General features: G+C 37.0%; 1 protein-coding gene across 2 annotated transcripts in view; it reads right to left on the reverse strand.

Moving 5' to 3' along the window:
* Positions 1 to 3,385: 3,385 nt before the first annotated feature.
* The window catches only part of MED30 (mediator complex subunit 30), a 33,158-nt gene continuing 15,550 nt past the window's right edge, over positions 3,386 to 20,993 (reverse strand). The window contains exons 4-5 of one of the 2 annotated variants that reach the window (XR_006354060.1): positions 8,432 to 8,592; positions 3,656 to 3,783 (exon numbers count right to left, since the gene is read on the reverse strand). Coding sequence is in view for 1 of the 2 variants with exons in the window: in XM_043975231.1 (XP_043831166.1) it covers positions 3,688 to 3,783 (96 nt within the window). In the remaining variant the exon portion in view is untranslated. Of the gene's footprint in view, positions 3,784 to 8,431; positions 8,593 to 20,993 lie in introns of both variants that reach the window. The other variant, XM_043975231.1, reaches the window with a different exon arrangement.

The raw sequence follows: 20,993 nt of genomic DNA on the forward strand, positions 1-20,993 counted from the left end.
CCCATGGCACCTTTTAACAAAATGTAGTTTTTCTGTTTATCTCTTTTAATTATATCTATTTTTGCTTTTGTTTTGTCTGAGATCATGACTGCTACCTATGCTTTTTTTACATCAGCTGCAGAACAGAAGATTCTGCTTCAGCCCCTTACCTGTATTCTGTCTTTCTGCTTCAAATTTTACTCTTGTAAACAATTCACTCTTGGATTCTGGTTTCTAATTCATTCTGCTATCTGCTTCAGTTTTATGGGTGAGTTCAAACCATTCACATTCATGGTTATGATTACTGTGTATTATTTCCCTCCATCCTTTTTTCCCCTTATCCTTTTTACCCTATCCATCTTCAAAAATGTTTTGCTTTTGATCACTACCTCCCTTAATTTGCTCTCCCCTAAATCAGCACCCCTACTTCTTTCAGCTCCCTTCCTTACTACTTCCCTGTTGAGTATGATAGCTTTCTATACCCGAGTGTGTGAATATATGTATGTATTCTTCCCTCTTTAAACTAATTCAGATGAGACTGACATTCAAGAGTTGTCATCCCCACTTTCCCCTCCACTTTTCCTTGTGTGCCTCTTTTATGTGAAAGAATTTTCCCATTCTTCCTCTCTTCTTCCAATACATCCTTCTTTCTCACCCCCTTTTTTCTGAGATAATTCTATCATAGTCAACTCACATCCATGCCTTCTAAGTAGATTCTTTCTAACTGCTCTAATGAAAAAGTTCTTAGTAGTAGTTAAAAGTATCATCTTCCCATACAGGAATGTTAACAGTTTAACCTTATTAAGTTCTTTAATTAAGCTCTTTCATAGTTACCTTTTAATGCTTCTCTTGAGCCTTATATTTAACAGTCTCATTCTATTCAGCTCTGATCTTTTCACCAGGAATGCTTGAAATTTCACTAAATGTCCATTTTTTCCCCCCTGTAAGATTTTACTCAGTCTTGCTGGGTAGGTTATTCTTGGTTGAAATCCTAGTGCCTCTGCCTTCTAGAATATCACATTCAAAGTCCTCTGCTCCTTTAAAATGGAAGCTACTAAATCTTGTGTTGGTCTGATTCTCACTCCACAATATTTGAATTTTTGTTTGAGTGCTTACAATATCTTATTCTTGATCTGGAAGCTCTGAGATTTAGTTACGTTCCAGGGAATTTTCATTTTGGGCTTTCTTTCATGTGATTGGTGGATTCTTTCAATTTCTATTTTTCCCTGTGGTTCTAGGATATCAGAACAGTTTTTCTCAACAGTTTCTTGAAATATGTCTAGGCTCCTATATTTTTTATTTATTTTTAAATTTTTTTGGGTGAGGCAATTGGGATTAAGTGACTTGCCCAGGGTCACACAGCTAGTAAGTGTTAAGTGTCTGAGGCCGGATTTGAACTCAGGTCCTCCTGAATCCAGGACCAGTACTTCATCCACTGCGCCACCTAGCTGCCCCCAATTTGATTTTTATAATTTTTTTTGAGCTCTTTCAGGTGTTCTTGGGCCAGTACCCAATTCACCTTTTTTTTCTTTTGAGGCTTTGCTTGTAGCCATTTTGACACTGTTATTTTCTGAGTTTGTGTCTTAAAACTTCTTTGTCATCATGGTAGTTTTTTATGGTCAGGTTCTCTTTTGTTGTTGTTTGCTCTTTTTTCCCCTATTTCTTGATTTTTAACTTTAAGCTAAAGTTGGGTTCTGCTCCTGGGGTAATAGGGGCGCTGTCCCAGTTTCAGATTTTTCTGCTTGTTGTTTTCAGAATTAGATCTAGGGGTCTCTCTTAAGTTTTCCATGCTTCCAGGGTTGTAGGATAGAAGCAGAGGTGTGGTCACTGCTCTTCTAGAATGTGCTCCGTTCTTTACCTAGTCAGGGACCTTGTTCCCCTACAGTCTCAAATGCTCATACTACTCTTGGCCCTGGAACTGATTAGGGCTCCGGCTCTCCTGTGGCCATAAGTGCTAGTGCTCCTTTGCTTTGGAACTGAGATCAGTGTCTCTGTTGCCTCCTCAGCGATCACAAGCAACCTTCTCTACCCTGGAACTGTGACCAGGGTCCCTGCTCTCCTGTAATCAAAAACACTAGTGCTCTTCTTTGCCCTGGAACTATGTATAGGCAATGCAATAGGATCCTTCACCCAGTGCTAGCAAAGGGTCCCCTATAAGCTCTTTCTGAGAGGTTGTCTAACCCCCTTATTGTCTCTTGTCTAAGAGTTCCCAAAGCTGTTGCTGCTGTTGCCTCTAAGGCCTGCTGTTGGTGTTGCAGCTGCGTGGGCTTTGTTCTGGGTGGGCTTCTATTGTGGTATCACAGACATCTTCTCTCAATGCCTTGTTTTGGGGTGAAAAAACGTGTCACTCCAACCTTTTATTGGCTCTTCCACTCCAAGATTCAATTTGAAGAGCTACTTTATAGTTGTTTGGAGGAGAACGTTGTGAGAGCTCAGTCTAGTTGCTTCTTGTACTCTGCCATGTTGGCTCTGGCCCCATATTGCTCATCCATAACAACTCTTCAATTCACTAAAACCCCCAAGTCTTTTTCAGATAAATTGCTGTCTGAACAAACCTCTTCTTTTAAAAAAAAAATACAAGTTATACAACACTATCCCTATTTTGAAATTTATTTTCTTAGATTTAGTCCAAATGCACACCCACCAGGCTACATCTTTTCAAGAGCCTACCAGCCAGTATGTTAATTATCCTTCTTGCCCTTTTGTCATCTGCACTTTGATAAATATGTCATTTACGCTTCTAACCTGAGTCATTAATAAAAGCATTTAACAGCAAAGAGTCAAGCAAAGATACTTGTGGCGCTTCATTTCATGTCACATCTAGTAAAATTACATTTAGACCATTCCACTGTAACACTGACTATATACATAGCATTGGCTATAACACTGCCAAAAGAAGAAATAAGGTTAGTCTGGCATGAGCTATTCTTTATGAAGCCACTCATATTCCTTGTAATCATTGCCTTTTCTAGGCTCACTATGTCACATAAAGTCCAAAAAAACCAAATGATTTCCATAACCAAAGAAAAGCTAAATCAACCTTACAGGTTTAGGTACACAGGCACAGATGTTCTAAAATGTACACCAACAACCCCTCCATTCCTATCTGTTCAATAAAAGACCAATTAAATATTATGTCATATAGTGGTAGTTCTGAACAAAATGTTTGGATACATAGGCAGCCTCCCAAAAGAAATTACTATGTATTTATATTTATACTAATTTGAAGGATTAAGAGCTTATATATTTATATACACAAATATATATGCACAGATGGCTTAAACGGATTTTTTAAAATTTAGAAATAAGTGATTCACTTTTTAACAGTTATTTGAACACAGGATATTAATCAATGGTTACCAAGTTAATCTTTTCAATATAAAATAACAAAATCAAGAAAAAACAATTCAAGAAAAATAAATTTAATAACAAACTTGGATTCAGGTCTTTACACATAATTGCTAAATTACTGACAACTAACAAAAATTAAGAGCAGCCAATAAGTTACAATATTTAACAGGGAGCTGTTACATTGCTTTCTAAACTATAAAACAACTATTTAATGCATATATGAGAATGAAACAATATTTAAATTATTTTTTGCAATATTGCAATGAAAGGAGATAAGCTATTTTTTAAAAAAATAAATCAAAACCAAAGAGAACAAAATAGTTATGCAAGTTACAAAATACAAATGTAAAAATCAGTTCAGTTCCTCATTGCCAACATGGCATTTATATCCCAGATGAGGCTTCGTAATTGGTCCATAATTTGTTTCAGCTGTTGATTCTTCTGTTTGAGTTTCTGTAGAAAAGAAAGACAAAACTAATACAATGTATGCTTATATAACAGACTTATCAATTAGGTGAAATGATATTTATTGGTTTGTGGAGAAAAATGAAACGTAGAATCTTATATAATTAATGAAATTATAAATAATGAAACTCTACGTAACTATGACCCACAATATTCCTTAAAATGAAACAGGTTCTACTGATAGCAATATAAAATTGAGATACCTGATATAATGTTCTTTATCAATTAAGAATTACTGAATGCCCTCAGTGTGTATAATATGGCAAGTATTTCTACTCACGTGTTTTCCCCTCTAGAAAATGGGATAAAACTAGCAGCCTTGATTTTTACTAGGCCAATACCTTGCCTCTAGGGCACTAATGTCATTGGGCTACCCTTACATCTAATCAATTAAGGATTAGTTCAACACAAACATTTATTAGGCTGGAGTATTATCATTACAATGGTCTAATAATTCATTGCACTGTTTTCTGTGTAGATTGTCATTTTTTCATTGGGCAGTCAACTCCTGATGTGGACATTGTAGAGATCAGCAATTATTTTACAACTAATAGTTCTGACTCACCTGCAACTCTACAAGGTAAAGGAACTTGTTTTTGGCCATGGAACCAGCCAGGAGTCTGAGGCAGAACTAACTGGTACTTAGGGCTTCCTGACTTCAAGGCCAAGTCTTCTCATGCCAAACTGACAATGAAACTTTTCATATTTAAAAGTTTTTACTAATAGTACTGGCTTAAATAGCACAGGACACATCAAGCAACACATCAAGCTTTCCCAACAACTCACTTCTTAAATACTTAGATCTATTGTTTCATTAAATATGTGTATTCCCTACATTGGTGCTTCCTCATCTTGTGGGATTCTTGTTTGTTTTTTTTCCAGTTATCCTTCCTCTTTTCCTTCCTACCTTCTACCCTCCAAGGATCTACTCAACACTCTGGAAGCCTTCTTCTTGGTCTTGTAATATGCCTGGAGGACTGATGGAACACATGGGTTACTCATCTTCTATCCTTCATTCACACCAAATGACCAACCCATTCTCTTTTCTAATAAAATATTTTCTCTATGATATCCCTTACACAACTCAGGTTAACACTGGAAATAGGCTAAAGCTTAATCTATACCTACCATATGTCTTTCCATTGCCTTTTGTGCCATCTACAAAATTCCTCAAAGACTGAGGTATCTCTGCAACTACAAAGGAGTACCTGGAGAATATTTAAAAGTCCGCCTACATACAACATGAAGCAGCTTAGAATTATGAAAAAGCCCTGTGTAATATCAATTCAATCAATTCTCTTCCTCTTCAATTCTAGGCCCAATTCACTATCTATCTGCACTGCCTGTCCCTATCCCTAATAGATACATATTTTGAGATACAAACTCAGTGGACTTATGGTTTGGCAACATATTATAATCTGAGTAATAGATATTTTCTTATTTCATTTTTCCTATTTAGATGATATGGCTGATTTTCTTTTGAATAAGCATTGATCTCACGCTAGAGGCTCTGTAAAAGTCTAGAACTTGATGCAATCTGCACATTATCACCTCCAAACAGGATAATGTAGAGGATCTCATTGTGATGAACACCTCGGGTAAAATATGCCTCCTTGTTTTAGGTTTCATTTGATACTAACAAACAGAGAGTCACTGAACAGTTATCTCTGTGATTACATTTGTTAAAGAATCCTAATATAAACATGAAATACTTCTTGTGGGAGGAGGGCTTTTAAGGTTAACTGTTTATTTTACCAAATGCTTTTTTGTCATCAGTATACAATAAGCCTAGAAGAATCTTATTTTCTCTGGACCTTTTAGTCAAATATGTGATGGTAAAGACCCTATGTGCTGTAGATAAACATTTAGAAAATTGCCTTCTTTCTTTGCATATTTTTACTGAGTATATTCCTGGTATATTTATATTTAATTTCCAGAAACATCTGTAGAAAGCTAAAAAAGTAGGCAAAAACAGAAAACAGACAGAATGAAGAAGAGAACTGGAAGAACTCGGTTCAAGTCCTGACTCTGACACATGGTTATAAGAAGGGTGGGTCAACATGGATGTCCTCTTGAAGAATCATCACTGCACACCTGATTTGTATTATTTTAGCTACTAGGCCAGTACCTTCTAAGAAGATATTGGACATAATCGTGAAAATCATTTTTATTTATAACCTGGACAAGAATTTAAGCCAGAGGCATCCAGATAGGTAACATTTAAATGTATAAATTCATCATGTCAATCAACTACTCTTTAAGATATGTGTTAATACCTGTATTCTGTAGGATTAAAATATTTGGGGTAGCTTAAAAAGTTTCCACTGCTCCCAAAAAACTTTTTGATAGAGTGATTGTATCAGTAGCCATAGAAAGTGGCCAGTCAACTGTTAGAAAAGGACTGTTTTCCAAGCAAAGAAATACCCACAGTGATATAAAAGTTAGTGCCAGCATCAGTAAAACTTGTGCTGTGCTCAGGATGACTTATCACAGAGAATTTCAGTCCATACTATATTCTATTGATGAGTTTTTAAACAAACATGATAAAGAGTAAACTGACATTCTATTCACTCCCAAAGAAAAAGGTATTTAGGTCACATTTAAGAAGATATCTTAATTTCTTCCTTTACTAAACACTGTCATTTTATGGTGAATGAGAGTGGAAAGAGGTTCTAAACTTGGTTCCGTCACTTCAGACTGAGCAAACCACTTGAGTACTTCCAGCTTCAGTTTCCTCATCTGTGAGATGGGGATAAGAATGGCTTGGCCTGGCTCACAGAGTTGTTATAAGGATAAAAGATAAGAATGTGAACATTCTTTTTTAAAATGAAAGCACTATATGGATGTAAAACATTAAACTCTTTTCATACTTACTGCCAGTTATTTTACTTTATTAACAATTACATGATATTGCCCTTGAATTACTGGAGCACGTCCTACCTCTCACATTTTACCTTGCAATTCTTTATCTACAGATTTTATCTCTCTCATTGGATTGTAAGTTCCAAAAAGAACAGGAATTGACTTCTTTGTATCTCCACTGCACATGGATTATACACAGTAAATGCTAAATGAATATACATTGAATGAATTATTAATAACATCTGACTCTGTAGAAAAATGTTTTATATACCTCACTTCATTTCTTCCCGAGAAAAACCCTGAGAAGTATTATAGCTCATGGTCCCACAATTATTAAATTTCACAGGTAGGAACTAAATATATCACTCTTGACTTCAGGTCCCTCATTCTTTTTATTTATTTTTTTTTTAGTGAGGCAATTGGGGTTAAGTGACTTGCCCAGGGTCATACCGCCAGTAAGTGTTAAGTGTCTGAGGTTGGATTTGAACTCAGGTACTCCTGACTCCAGGGCCAGTGCTTTATATACTGCGCCACCTAGCTGCCCCGTCCCTCACTCTTAAATATGAATCCAATTGCTACATTGGCAAAGAATGTATTTTTGAGTGAATGGCTTATATAAAGAGTACTGGAGTGAAAAGACCTGAATTCAAATCAAGAATTTGATTTACAAGTTATATGACTATGGATGAAGTTTTAATCTCTCTAAGCCTCAGTTTCCTCATCTATAAAATAGGAATAATAACATTTGCACTGCTTATTTCAGAGTTGTGAGGGAAAGCACTTGAAAAAATACCAAGCACTAAATAAATACTATTACTGGCTATAGATATTGAAACATACCCTACCAACTGTTTCATTCATGATTTTCTAAATTTAAGATTACCTTATGAAAAAGGATCAGAGGGGGCAGCTAGGTGGCACAATGGATAGAGCACCAGCCCTGGAGTCAGAAGGACCTGAGCTCACGTCCGGCCTCAGACATTTAATACTTACTAGCTATGTGACCATGGGCAAGTCACTTAACCCCAATTGCCTCACCAAATAAATAAATAAATTTTTTTTTTAAAAAAGGGATCAGAAGCATTCATGATATGGTGAGAGTCTTGGCAAAAAAAAGACATAGACTTATTCTCTTATACAGGAGAGGGACTAGACCTGTAATGTCATTGGTATTAGGAATTCCCTGGTGAGGAAGATCCCTGTACCAATTCAGACAGTATATTCTCTGCAACCTACAGTCTGAGAGTCACCTGGGGCACTGAGAATTTAAGTAACTCATTCAGGAACACACATTAAGTACGTTGCAGAGGCAGGACCTTGGCCCAGGTCTTTCTTGGCTTTGAGGCCAAAGATTTGTCTGCTATGCCAATTTGCCTCTTTCTATATAAACATATAAAAGCAAAACTTTAATATAATTAAGGCAAAAAGACACTAGCCTAGAAACATTTAAATTTATTCCTTAGTTAATGACACATTTTTAAGCATATATCTTGGCAGTTTAGTTACATTTTAGACTTGTCAGCTGCAATGTCAGAAATAAAACCAAAAGACTAGCATGTAGAAAAAAAGCCTTACAATGATAGACAGAAAAATGTAAATTTAAAATCAGATAAACATGAAAGGAATCCATGAGCAAATGGTAGATTTTTTTTATATCACTGTAATATAATAGCTGCTACTATTATGAAAGTGAGTTTGTCTTAGAAATATCTTTCTGAAGAGCTTATTTGACAAATATTGCAGAATAGCCAAGAGTTTACATCTAGCTACTCACCTGTGCCTAATCCTCAGAAGCTGTGAAATCTCTTTCCCCCTTTTAAATTAATCTCTACTCTTCATATTTTGCTTCTGCTACATCTTAAAGGAAGCTCCCTTCAATAAGTGAGGTCTTCTATTGTGGACAGAGGTAGAGCCACTGCAAATTCACCTTCTTCCCTAAGCCAAAGAAAGACTTAATGAATCAGAATCCCTTAAATTTCCCTTTCACAATCCTTTGGAGAAGGCTTCAGGGCACATGACTTCATGCTATCCACACTTTCCAGCTTATCATCTTGGAAACTCTACCCCAGCATCTAGCACAGAGTCCTACACACACTAAGCATTTTATAAATGTTTAAAAAAAATGAACAATAGAGGAAACCATTTTAAAAACCCAAATAAGAAGGCTACTGTTTTAAAGGTTTGTTTAAAATGTGGGACTCCATGTTATTCTCTGGAAATCAGAACTGCTTATACTTGTGTAAATACAGGCAGATAGTTCTTAAAAAAACAGATATCTGCATCTCCCTAATTATATGAAGGATTCTAATGAAGCAGTTGAAGTAGAAGACCAATTTTTAAAATTGTTTTGGAGACTTCTCTACCCTAAAGTGCATTATATTATCCTATAAGCAGTCTTTCCAAATCTGCAGTAAATTAAATCTGAAACTCTCTAAAAACCCTTTACTGGTAGTTCCATCAGACTGACTTGAAATAACCTTTGCAAAACTCTATGAAAGAAATGAACAAGAGAACTTTCTCCTTAACCTAGGATAGTCCAGATGCCCATTTAATGTAAAACAAAAAGCAAAACATTTTTTCAAACATTAGCTTTTGGGGTGGATGGGAAGTAGAAGATGACATATTTAATTATATTACATATAGGGTCTACACTAAATAATTAAATAAATGAATATACATGTATGTATGTATACACACATACACACACATACACATATATAACTCCTAATATGCCTAATAAGGCATCTCCCTTTATCAATTCAAATTGAAACCTCCTCTACAACTTTAAGAGATGCCCTGAGAAATTAAGTAATGAATGGCCAGGGTCATAGAGCCGGCATGTCTCAGAGGCAGGATTTGAACGTAGGTCTTCCTAGCTTGGAGGCCAGCTTTTTATCTGCTACAACAATTTGTTTCTCAAGATCATCATCATCATCATCATCATTTTTTATTATAATTCTGTTATTTATTATCACTTTTAAAAACAATTATGCTCATCTAAATACCTGCTGGACTCGAGACTTTGATAACTAGCTATTTCAATTCCCACAATAATCCTCAAAATTCAGTTTCTATACACACACACACACACACACACACACACACACACACACACTCACACACAATATTCATTTGTAAACCTAAAGGAAAATGAGCAGCAAGCTTCAAAATCTCTACTAATCTTCCTCAAAATGGCTTTCATAGCAGGTTAACGTTCATGAAAGGAAAACAAAAACCAAAAAATGTAACTCCACAATTTGACTCAGAAAGATGCATGTATTTACTTTGAGCTGCTGGTACAAACAGTAAAATGGAAAGCAGCTCATGACAACTGCAAACATGGAGAACATAAAAATATTCTATGGAAAGGCAAAATGCCTATTTTGAGTTTTTAATTATGCTAATGTACAGTATGTATTTTAAAAGAATCACAAAGCATAAATGAACCAAGGAGAATTACATAAACCACTGTCATTAATATGGAGAACTCAATTGTAACTGAAGGCTCATAAAAATGTATCCCTACTGAGATCTATACCAGAGTGAGATACTACAAAAGTATCTTTTCAGGACTTCTGAAATATTTCCAGAATGTTTAAAAAAACTCCACTAAAGTGTGAAGTCAGAATTCTAGAGCTGGAAGGTATTCCAGTGGCCATTTAGTCAAAGCCACGCTTGAAAGAAAGAAATCCTCAATGCAAAATGCATGACAAATGCTTATTCAGCATATGCTCAAAGACCTCCACTGAAGGAGAACCCATCACTTCCAAGGGTAGTACATTCCAACTAATTGTTAAAAAGGGTTTTTTTCCCCCTGACATCAACTCTAAATTTGCCTTGCCACAACTTCATGCATTGCTCCTAAATCTGACTTCTGGAATGACCTAATCCCTCTTTCACATAATAGTCCTTTCATATTTTGTCATATTTGGAAGACAACTCATATATCCCCACCTCAGTCTTTTCATCTCCAGGACTTTCTAGTCAGAAGACTTCAGTTTCAATCATGACTTTGCTATTAACTGTATGTAAACTCTCCTATAAGCAGTCCCCCTAAATCTGTAGTAAATTAAATCTGAAACTCTTCAGAAGAATCCAGTTACACATGATCATCACCACCATCACAGCTCAAAATTAGTTAACACTTCACTAATACTCTTACATCAGACTGGTTTGTAATGGGCATTGTGGCCTTCAGTTCTTTCCTTTGTAAAAATCAGGAGGTTGAAGGTCCCTTTCAACTCACAATCTTAGACCCAATCCTACTACAGTATTTTTTCCCCCTAAAGTAAAAAGTGCTACAATGAAATTTTGGCACATCACACAATTTCATATGTTGCACAGATTTTGCTATGTATTAACTGTATATAAAGTAAGCCCAGTACATGAATTTCTGTCTATATTAGAATTTTTGATAAGGATGGTGACTGGAAATTGAACCTCAAATCCTTGAAGTCTCTGATAAGAGAAAGCAATAAACCGAAGCTTTCTATAGTTATTAAGCATGACAATGAACTTTTGGATGGGTACAACCATTAGGAACCACTAGTCTTTCTACTTGCTTTTTTCGATAATATCAAACCAGTTCAGAGTTGGTTGTCTCCTGTCCACAGGTCCATATTTTACTACTGATAAATATATTCCTTTAGAAATGAATCATTCAAACTATTGTTATCGCTCTTCTCATTTTTGTAATAATTTCTATAAACTGGTAGAGTTTAAGAGTGAAGGAAAATAGAGAAAGGAACGTAAGCAACAGGAGGGAGAAAGGAGTAGATGGCTAGTGTATTTTCTTAAAATTTAGGCTAAATCTGTGTTTTCTACATTAATTGCTATTGTGTCAGTTTTGGTTAAGCATATTATTATTTTATAAATATTATATACCAGTAAAGGATTGGCCGTGTGGCAGTTAGCATGAGCAGGAGAAAAGCTCCAGAAGACCCATGCTATCTCTCAGAGAGACAGCACATGGTTTCCTGGAGAGGTCAGAAGATCTACACTGTCCTAAGAGGGAGACCAAAGAGCAGAAAGCAGAGAGAAAGAAAAAGAGAAAGGAGGGGGGAAGGGAGGGGAGCACGAGGGAGAGAGCGCGAGCACACACGCAAGGGTAAGCACATCTCTTCCAGTCTTTATCCTCTTCCAGTCTTTATCCTCTTCGATAGAGGCTGATCATTATTTGATCAAGGCTAATTGGTTAGCATCATCCAATTCCACTGGTTGACATGACTTGAGGGTGGTCATGACCATCAGGGAAACATGTTGCTCAAGGCAAAGTCCATTATCTAGTTGAGGTCCTTCACTAAGCTAGACAAAAGAGTCTATCTCCATTTCTTCTGTTCCCTTGGGTTTGTCCCAAATAAGATGGAGGAGAACAGGACTTTCTGGAGTGGGGGGAGAAAGGACTGATCTCTGGGTCCCCCAAGAAACCCATTACGAATCAGATTTTGAGGTGGAAGGGATCTTGGTGATCCTCTAGTACAGTACAACTCCCGTCATCTTCCAGATGAAAAAGCCAGAGATGTTAAATGACTTGCCCAAGGTTACAACATTAAGTGACAGAATTAAGATTTGGAACTAGACTCATGGATTTCAACCCCAGCACCCTTTTCACAGTACCAAGCCTAAACATTTTGGAAAGCATAAAGAAGCACAAATAACACAGATCAGAGAATGTCAGTTTTAAAGGCCTTCTGATGCTGTATTCAAAATAAAAATAATTTATACAAAGAATACTAAAATTAATGAAGTCATTTTAAAATGTTATCTCTTGAGGAAAACTAAATCAACCCATATTTAAACAAGAATTCCATCTACATTCTAAAACAACTGTCAACCAGTTCTTAATGACTTCAAATCCAGGGGGCCCACTTTATCTCAAAGCAGGTCTTTTTATTTGTAGAGAACTCCAATTGCTAGGGGGAAAAGTCATTATACTGAGCTTAAATCTACCTCTACAATCTGCAAAATCTATGGAATTGATAGGAGGTGAATTAAGAACCATCTAGTAGAAAAAAGCCATTTATACAGTACCTACTATGTGCTAGGCACTGTGTATGTGAAGTACTTTACAACTATCATCTTATTTAAGCTTCACGAAAACCCTTTGAGAAAAGTATATTTATGATGCCATTTTACAGTTCAGGAAACTGAGGAAAACAGAGGTTAAATGACTTGCCCAGGTCACACAGCTAGTAAGTGTCTAAGGTAAAATTTGAATTCAGGTCTATGTGACTCTAGGCTAACTGCTCTATCCATTGTACCTACCTAGTCACTATTGAATGAAAGGTAAAGTATTTTGAAAAAAAAAAAGGAATATATATATATATATGCTAAATAAAACAGTACACTTTAAGCCAAGTTGCAAAAGTTTAGCACTGAATGGAGTAAAATCATAAATTAATATTTTCAAGTTATCATTATCTTTCCCCCTCAACTTTTCCTTCCTTTCTCCTACCTTCTCTATTACAGGGCAACACCATCCTCAGTCCTTCAGGTTCCCAAACTAGAAGTCATCCTGGATTCTCTACTACTTCTCACCCTCCATGTCCAAGCTCTTGCCAAGGCCTGACAATTTCCTCTCTGTAACACTGCTCAAACACACCCCCTTCTCTCCTCTGACACTGCCATCGGTCTAGTGTGTGTGGGTCCTCGTCACTTCATACCTTGATTTTTGCAGTAATCTGATGATAGGTCTAATTGCCTCAACTCTCTCCCACTTGAATCCATTCTCCATTTAGACATAGATCTGATTATATCACCTCCTGACTCAATAAACTCCAGTGGACACCAACCTCCTTGTTGTCCAACAAACAAGACACTCCATCTCTCGGCTTCCAGAATTCTCTCTGGCTGTCCCCGATGCCTAGAATGCTCTCCCTTCTCTGTTCTATCTACTAACTTCGCTAGCTTCCTCTAACTCCTAAAATCCCACCTTCTACAAGAAGCTTTCCCCAACTCCTCTTAATTCCAGTAGTTTCCCTCTGCTAATTATTTCCTATTTATCCTCTATATAGTTGCTTTGTATATATTTGTTTCCATTGTCTCTCCCATTAGATCGTAAGCTTCTTGAGGACAGGGGCTGTCTTTTCCTCTTTTTGCATCCCCACTGCTTAACACAGAGCCTGCAATTTGGCCAGGAATTATATACTTTATTTACTTTTGTCTTGGGAATAGATAAATTTGTAAACATTTTTTCATGCACTATCTTTTGACTTTTCTTATTATTCACTAAGATTTTTCTTTTCTTCCTTCATTTGCCCAAATTGTCTGGGAACTCTTGCTCTCCTTTGTATCTTATGAATATGGAGTAATCTGGGCAACACTCTACAGCATGTAAATCTAAATGAAAGGTATAATGATTCACACTAAAAGCACATCAAACTGTTATATTTTTACTCTGGTGCTGTTTCTACTACTTTGGGTATAAAAATATACCACATGTCTAATAAAAGGCCTTCTATACTGTCAGGAAGAATGGAATTCTTTTAACATGAGTTCATTACCTTGCATCCAATCTTTTCCAAGTTAGGGGAAACATCAAGAATCCTTCAAAATAAAACATCTTCCCTAAAATTAGAACTCCTTTTCCGGACTAATCATAAAATCATAGTCAGAGTCCTTAAGTGATCATGAAGAGCAAGGGCTGGCACACGATAAAACTTTGTATAAAAAATGTAAAAACCATTAGTTTGTGAACACTACAAAAACAGGCAATCAAGAGGGCAATAATGTGGGATGGATACTGATTTTTAGACTGAAATGAAGTATGGGTTTTAAGGTAAAAACACAATTTCTTGTGTGGTGCAAACTAACTCTGAAAGCAGTTCACAAAGAGTATTCCAAAGACGTTTTAATAGTGGCAGCATTGTCAGAATAAATACAACAGGCTTCAAAGGGCATGGAATTGGTCACAGAATCAGATTTTTGTGCTAAAAGGGACCTAAAATATTGTTTACTTTGAAAAATAATGCTCACAGATATAAAAGCTCTGGTCTATGGGAAAACAGTCATGATTGTGTGTGTGTGTGTGTGTATGTGTGTTAGAGAAGGTGGAATATTGTAATGATTGGAATGATGCCACCTGCTGGAGAGTTACTGTAGGAAAGCTTCACCATGAGAAGAAGGCGTTTGAGGGCAAGCCATGCGGCTTTCCTTGGTGTCAGGAAGTGATGTTTGCTTGTGGGTACTGTCTATCAAAGGTACCAGCCAATTAGCTTGGAGATGTGTGTGCATGTGGATGGGATGTGGCCAGTTTCACAGGAGGCTTATGGGATGAAGGAGGTGTGGCTCGCTCTCTTTCGTGAGGACTCTTGTGGAGAATGGAGCTAAAATGAGCTCTCCCTTTGATGGATAGAGGAATCTAGGCCTTTCTCCACCAAATTCTTATTCTCCTTAATAAATGCTTAAAAGTCTAACTCTTGCTAAAGCTTATAATTTATTGGTGACCACTCATTAGATATTTTAGACAGTATAGCTAGAATTTTACCCTTTATAATATTCTAAGTGTAGACTTAAGCATTTCACTATCTTTAGTAAGTTCCAATAGCTCCCTATAGTCGTCAGGATCAAATATAAACTCCTCTGTGACTTTTACAGCCCTTTATACAATCTAATCCTTTCCTACCTTCAAATCTTCTTAGACTTTACTCGCTTTCACCTGGGACACTGGCCTTGCTTTTCCTCAAACAGGCCACTCCATACCTTAATACTCTCCCTCTTGGCACAAAGACTCAGCACAAATCTCACCTCTTGCAAAAGGCTTTTCTTTCCCAGTCCCTGCAACTGCTAATTCCTCCTCCCTGAAATTACCTACAATTTATCTTGCATACCATAAATAAATAAATAAATTTATGCACATATCCATCTGTCCCATCCATCTCATCCTTCCTTCCTTGTTTTCTCCTATTAGAAATGCGAGCTCTCTAGGAGCTGGGACTCTATTTTTGCCTTTATTTCCCTAGCACCCTTCATATAGTAAGTGCTTAATAAATACTTGTTGTCTGATGTTATAAGGGCAAGATTTTTATAATTTGTTACTGATAATCGATTTTGCATTCCATATAGGCTCATTTTCCAGGATAACAGTTAACTCCAGTCAAGTCACACCTTGTTTCGTTTTGTTTTGTTTTGAGGCAATTGGGGTTAAGTGACTTGCCCAGGGTCACACAGCTAGTAAGTGTTAAGTGTCTGAGGCCGGATTTGAACTCAGGTACTCCTGACTCCAGGGCCGGTGCTCTATCCACTGCGCCACCTAGCTGCCCCTCACACCTTGTTTTTTACAAAGAAAGGCTTATATTATCATACATTCAAAGTGTGATTTTCAAAATATGATTATGGCACAGAGTGTCAAGAAACAAATTAGCATACAAGTAAAATATCCAGAGCCAAAACATGTCACAGAACTATCAAAAGTGAAACTGACAGTTATGCTTATTAGTGGCAGAAAATGTAAATACATTTTCATGACTATCTATGATTTAAATATACAATCTTGCCATTGATTGATTTAACAGAGCTTGACAGTTGCTATTTTCAAAATTCATCAGCTGTACTTAATTTGATACTTTCACAGGTGAATGTGTAAGTATAGAAGATGCTTTAAAATATATGTATGCAAAGTCATGGCAAGCTACTTGATATTCACACCAAATGTGACACTCCATCCAAATGCTTTAATTCCTAAACATATATTCTCAATTATGCTTCAACAAAACAAAAACTACTCACACACCTTTTCCATCACAAACAGAAATTTTTAAGAATGTGTAAAATAAAAACTGCCTCCAGGTGGTTAAGGTTACCTTCATTTAACTTCAGATGACAAATATGGAATAGTCAGAACTAGGTTAATACAACAATGGCCAAGACCCCTACCTATTTATGAAATGTAGACTTCTCTATTAGATTGTGAGGTCCTCAGGGCAGGAGAGCCCTTTTGTCTTTTGCCTTTCTTTATAGCTCTAGCACTTAGCATGGTGCCGGCACACAGTATGTGCTTAATAGATGTTTACTGACTGACTGATATACCTAACCTTTAAAATTCACATTTCTATATTTTATTCAGAAGAGGACAAAGTGGTAGGAAATTTTCAGCAATGGGCGTTATGTATCAGACTGCTTCAAGTTTTGTTTTCCTCCTATTTTAAATACTTAGTAAGCACTTAATTCAGAGGTTTAAACACAATCAAATCAACAACTATTTATTAAAAGTACTTACTTATGTGACAAGTATTTTGTTAGGCCCCGAGGATACAAGAACAAATGAAACAATCCCTACTCACAAGGAGAGTATTCTAATGTATGTCTGTGTGTATGTATATATATTTCAATGTATGTTTAAAAAACAACAAAAACGAAAATCAAACATTTACAGAAAGGAAAAGCATGTATCAACAAATATGCATATGCAAAACATTTTGAGGACTAAAAAACAAATTATAAGAAACTTATAGTTTAGTTAGAAAAATTCTTCTATGAACTTGGCAAAACCCACCAAATTATCATCTACTTTCCTACTTAGTGAAAAACTGGGCACACACAGTTTAGAAGTAAGGCATAAGGGGCAGCTAGGTGGCACAGTGGATAGAGCACCGGCCCTGGAGTCAGGAGTACCTGAGTTCAAATCCGGCCTCAGACACTTAACACTTACTAGCTGTGTGACCCTAGGCAATTGCCTCACTAAAAAAAAGAAGTAAGGCATAAGAGGGCAATGTTTGGAGACTATGCAGAAGACCCAAATCTCCATCTCTACATCATGAATACTTTTTTCAAGAAGTGTCAAGAGGTGGGGCAGCTAGGTGGTGCAGTGGATAGAGCACTGGCCCTGGAGTCAGGAGGACCTGAGTTCAAATTTGGCCTCAGACACTTAACACTTACTAGCTGTGTGACCCTGGGCAAGTCACTTAACCCCAATTGCCTCACCAAAAAAAAAAAAGTGTCAAGAGACACTGTGAATATCAAATAACATCACAAAAAATGAAAATGGTTATATTTTAATAAACAGAAAAAAAACATGTTACTAACAAAGGAGTCATTTACAAATCAGTCATTTGTATGTAATCAGATCATAGGCACATTAGATGAAAGAAAAAAAATCAATACCAAATTAGAAAATGAAGAGATAAGGAAAACAAATGAGGCAATTCTAAAAAGACATATTCAAATAAGCTGGTGATAGTGAAAAAAATGGTAAGTGCATAAAATAACAAACATTGACACAGTCTATCACCATTTCTGAAGTCTGATTTTGCTATAAGGAAGAAAAAACGAAAGCTTAGTTACTGCCTCAGTCAACCAACACAATCTCTTTAACAAGGGATCTGGAAGACCAAGAGTAACACAGACTTAAAGAATAAAATAATACAGAGCAGAATGATGGAAGAGTATGAGCAACATTGCCTTACAAAACAAGGAGAAAGAGTGGAGGGGAAAAACAAGCCTAGGAAAACCTAGTAAGAGATCTAAATCAAATAATTCCAAGGCATTTAAGGATGAAGCTGCAAGGAGTATAAAGAATGGGTGGGGGAAAAAAGGAACTGTTTTGACAATGGCATGTGAAATAATGGTATAAAAAATTTTTACAAGGTAAGAGGTTGGAAATGGGAGGGCACAGAAGCAAGACGACAGAGCTTAGGGCTGGAAGAGACCATAGAGATCATCTCATTTAATCCCCTTATTCTACAGAAAACGAAATGGAAGCCCCATAAAACTTAAGCGAATTGTCCAAGGCTGCATAGGTAGTAAAACAGAAGGTTGCACACTGGAAGAAAATGAAGTTTGCACCTCATACCATGTTAAAGAGTAGGCAATACAGAAACAGGTAAGGGAAAATAAATGCCAGTGTGAAAGTAAACCCATAAGCTTTACAAAAACAGGTACAAAGACAGTTTTCTACCAGTTAGACATAGCTTGCCAAGCTCTGTTCTACATGGTTATGGATCTCAGGAGAAGAAAAAATAAAAATAACTTAAAGGGCAATGACAGACATAAGCAAACCATGGCATATTAGCAATGATTATATGTGAGCAATAAAAGAAATAAAGACCATCAAGGCTACATAATAACCAAAAAAGATCACCCTGTTAATGGAGCAAGAATGAGCTATTACAGATGGACAATGAACTGGTAGTAGTTTATGAGAACCCTCCTAGGACTAAAAGAACAAGAGAAGGTCTCCAACAAGATTAGGTCACCACTCTCTGAGAACCAAATAGGATAGAATGCTTTGGAGGATTTGTATTTTCAAAGAGAAAAAGAGAGTGTTCCGATGAAATCACAACTTAATCAATGAGCAATTTCTTAAGACTCTACCCCAAGTAGGGGGCAGCTAGGTGGCGCAGTACATAAAGCACCAGCCCTGGATTCAGGAGGACTTGAGTTCAGATCTGGCCTCAGACACTTGATACTTACTAGCTGTGTGACCCTGGGCAAGTCACGTAACTCTCATTGCCCTGCCCCCCCCCCCCCAAAAAGGAAAAAAGTCTACCAAGTGCTAGATACTGTCCTCTAAATTGAGGATACAAATACAGAGAATGAAACAACTTCACCCAAGCAGTCTATGTTCTATAGGGACAGACAAATGCATATATAATTATATAGAGAATAAATATAAAAGAGTTAAAGGGAAAGGCAGTAACAGTTGGAAGCATTCAGAAAGGTTTGGGGTTTTTGGTTTTCTTGCAGAATGTAGTGGTGCCTGAGCTGTGGCTTGAAGGAAGAAAGAGAATCTATGAGGTGGAGGTAAGAAGGGAGTGAATTACAAAAATGGACAACAGCTAGTGTGTAGAACAGAGAGAAGGTGAACACAGTTAAATAGTTGAGTGGAGAAAGTGGAATTATGTATAATGAGGCTGGAAAGATGGGCTGGGGTCTGATAGTAACGGGTTTTAAAAGCTAGAGAGGAACCCAGAGGGTAATAAACACTAGAGTTTACTAAAGAGAACAGTCCTATAGTCCTATCTGCAGTTAAGGAAAATAACACTGACATCTTTGTGAAGAGTGGACAGAAAGGGGAAAAGACTTAAAGCAGGGAGACCAAATAGGAAGTCACTGCAAGTCCAGGCAAGAGGTGATAAGGCCCTGAATAAAAGTCATGACTAAGAGCAAGAAGGAATCTGATGGAAAAGTTGTTATGGAGGTAGAAATGGCAAAGATATGTGAGATGAGGGAGAATAAGGAGTCAAAGATGATGCTGAGACTGTGAACCTGGGACCCTAGAATGGTAAATTTGACAGTCTCCTCCTAGCTTTCCAGTCAACAACTTACTCCCGACACATGCCCTTCTATCAGGACACTGGCTTCCTGGCTGTCTAACAAGACCTTCCACCTCTCAGCTCTGGGCATTCTCTCTGGCGGCCCCCCACGCCTGGAATGCTCTCCCTTCTCCACTTCACCTACTGACCTCACTGGCTTCCTTTAAGTCCCAACTAAAATCTTACTTCCTCCAGGAAGCCTTCCCCAACCCCTCTTAGTTACAGTGCCTTCCCTCTGTTAATTAGTTCCTATTTATCCTGAATATAGCTTGCTTTGTTTGTTTGCATGTTGTCTCCCCTTTAGATTATAAACTCCTTGAGGGCTGGAACTGTCTTTTGCCTCTTTTTGTATCCCCAATGCTTAGCACTGTGACTAGCACATAGCAAGCACTTAATGAATGTTTGTTGAACTGAAATTTTATGTGAAACAATGAATTCTAATCTGGATGGGATCAATTTGAGAAAGTTCCAGTATATTCACTTTGAATGTTCAGTGGGCAGTTGATGATGCAGGACTAAAGTTCAGAGAACCTGACAGGACTGCATCTTTGAGTCATTTGGATAAAGATGATAAAATCCATGGAAGCAAATGCGATCATCACCAAAGGAAAGAATACAGACAGAAAAGAGAACAGGATCCAGGACAGAACTCTGGGAACATCCTCAGTTGGGGGCATGATATAGATGATGATCTAGCAAAGAAGACTGAAAAGGAATGGTCAGACAAGTTAGAAGTGAAGCAGGAGAGTGCCATGAAGACCCGGAGAAGAGAGAGTGTCTGGGAGAAGAGGGTGGTTAATAGTGGTAAATGAGGCAGAAAGGACAAGAAAGATTGGGACTAAAAAAGACCATCAAATTTGGCAATTAAGAGATCAGCTAATAAATTGGGAGAAAGCAGTTTCAACTGACTGACAAGGTCTGAAGCCAGCTTTTAAAAGGGTTGAGAAATGAGAGGAAAGAAAGTAGAGGCAGCGAGGGGAAAAAACAAAACAAAACAAAACAAAACACTTTTTTCTAAGAGTTTGCTGAGAAAGGAAAAAAATATAGAATAACAGGAGTAAAGTTTTTGAATATGGAAGAGACTTG

This window comes from Dromiciops gliroides, chromosome 1 (genome assembly GCF_019393635.1).
Source record: "Dromiciops gliroides isolate mDroGli1 chromosome 1, mDroGli1.pri, whole genome shotgun sequence".
In the NCBI taxonomy this organism is placed as follows: domain Eukaryota; kingdom Metazoa; phylum Chordata; class Mammalia; order Microbiotheria; family Microbiotheriidae; genus Dromiciops; species Dromiciops gliroides.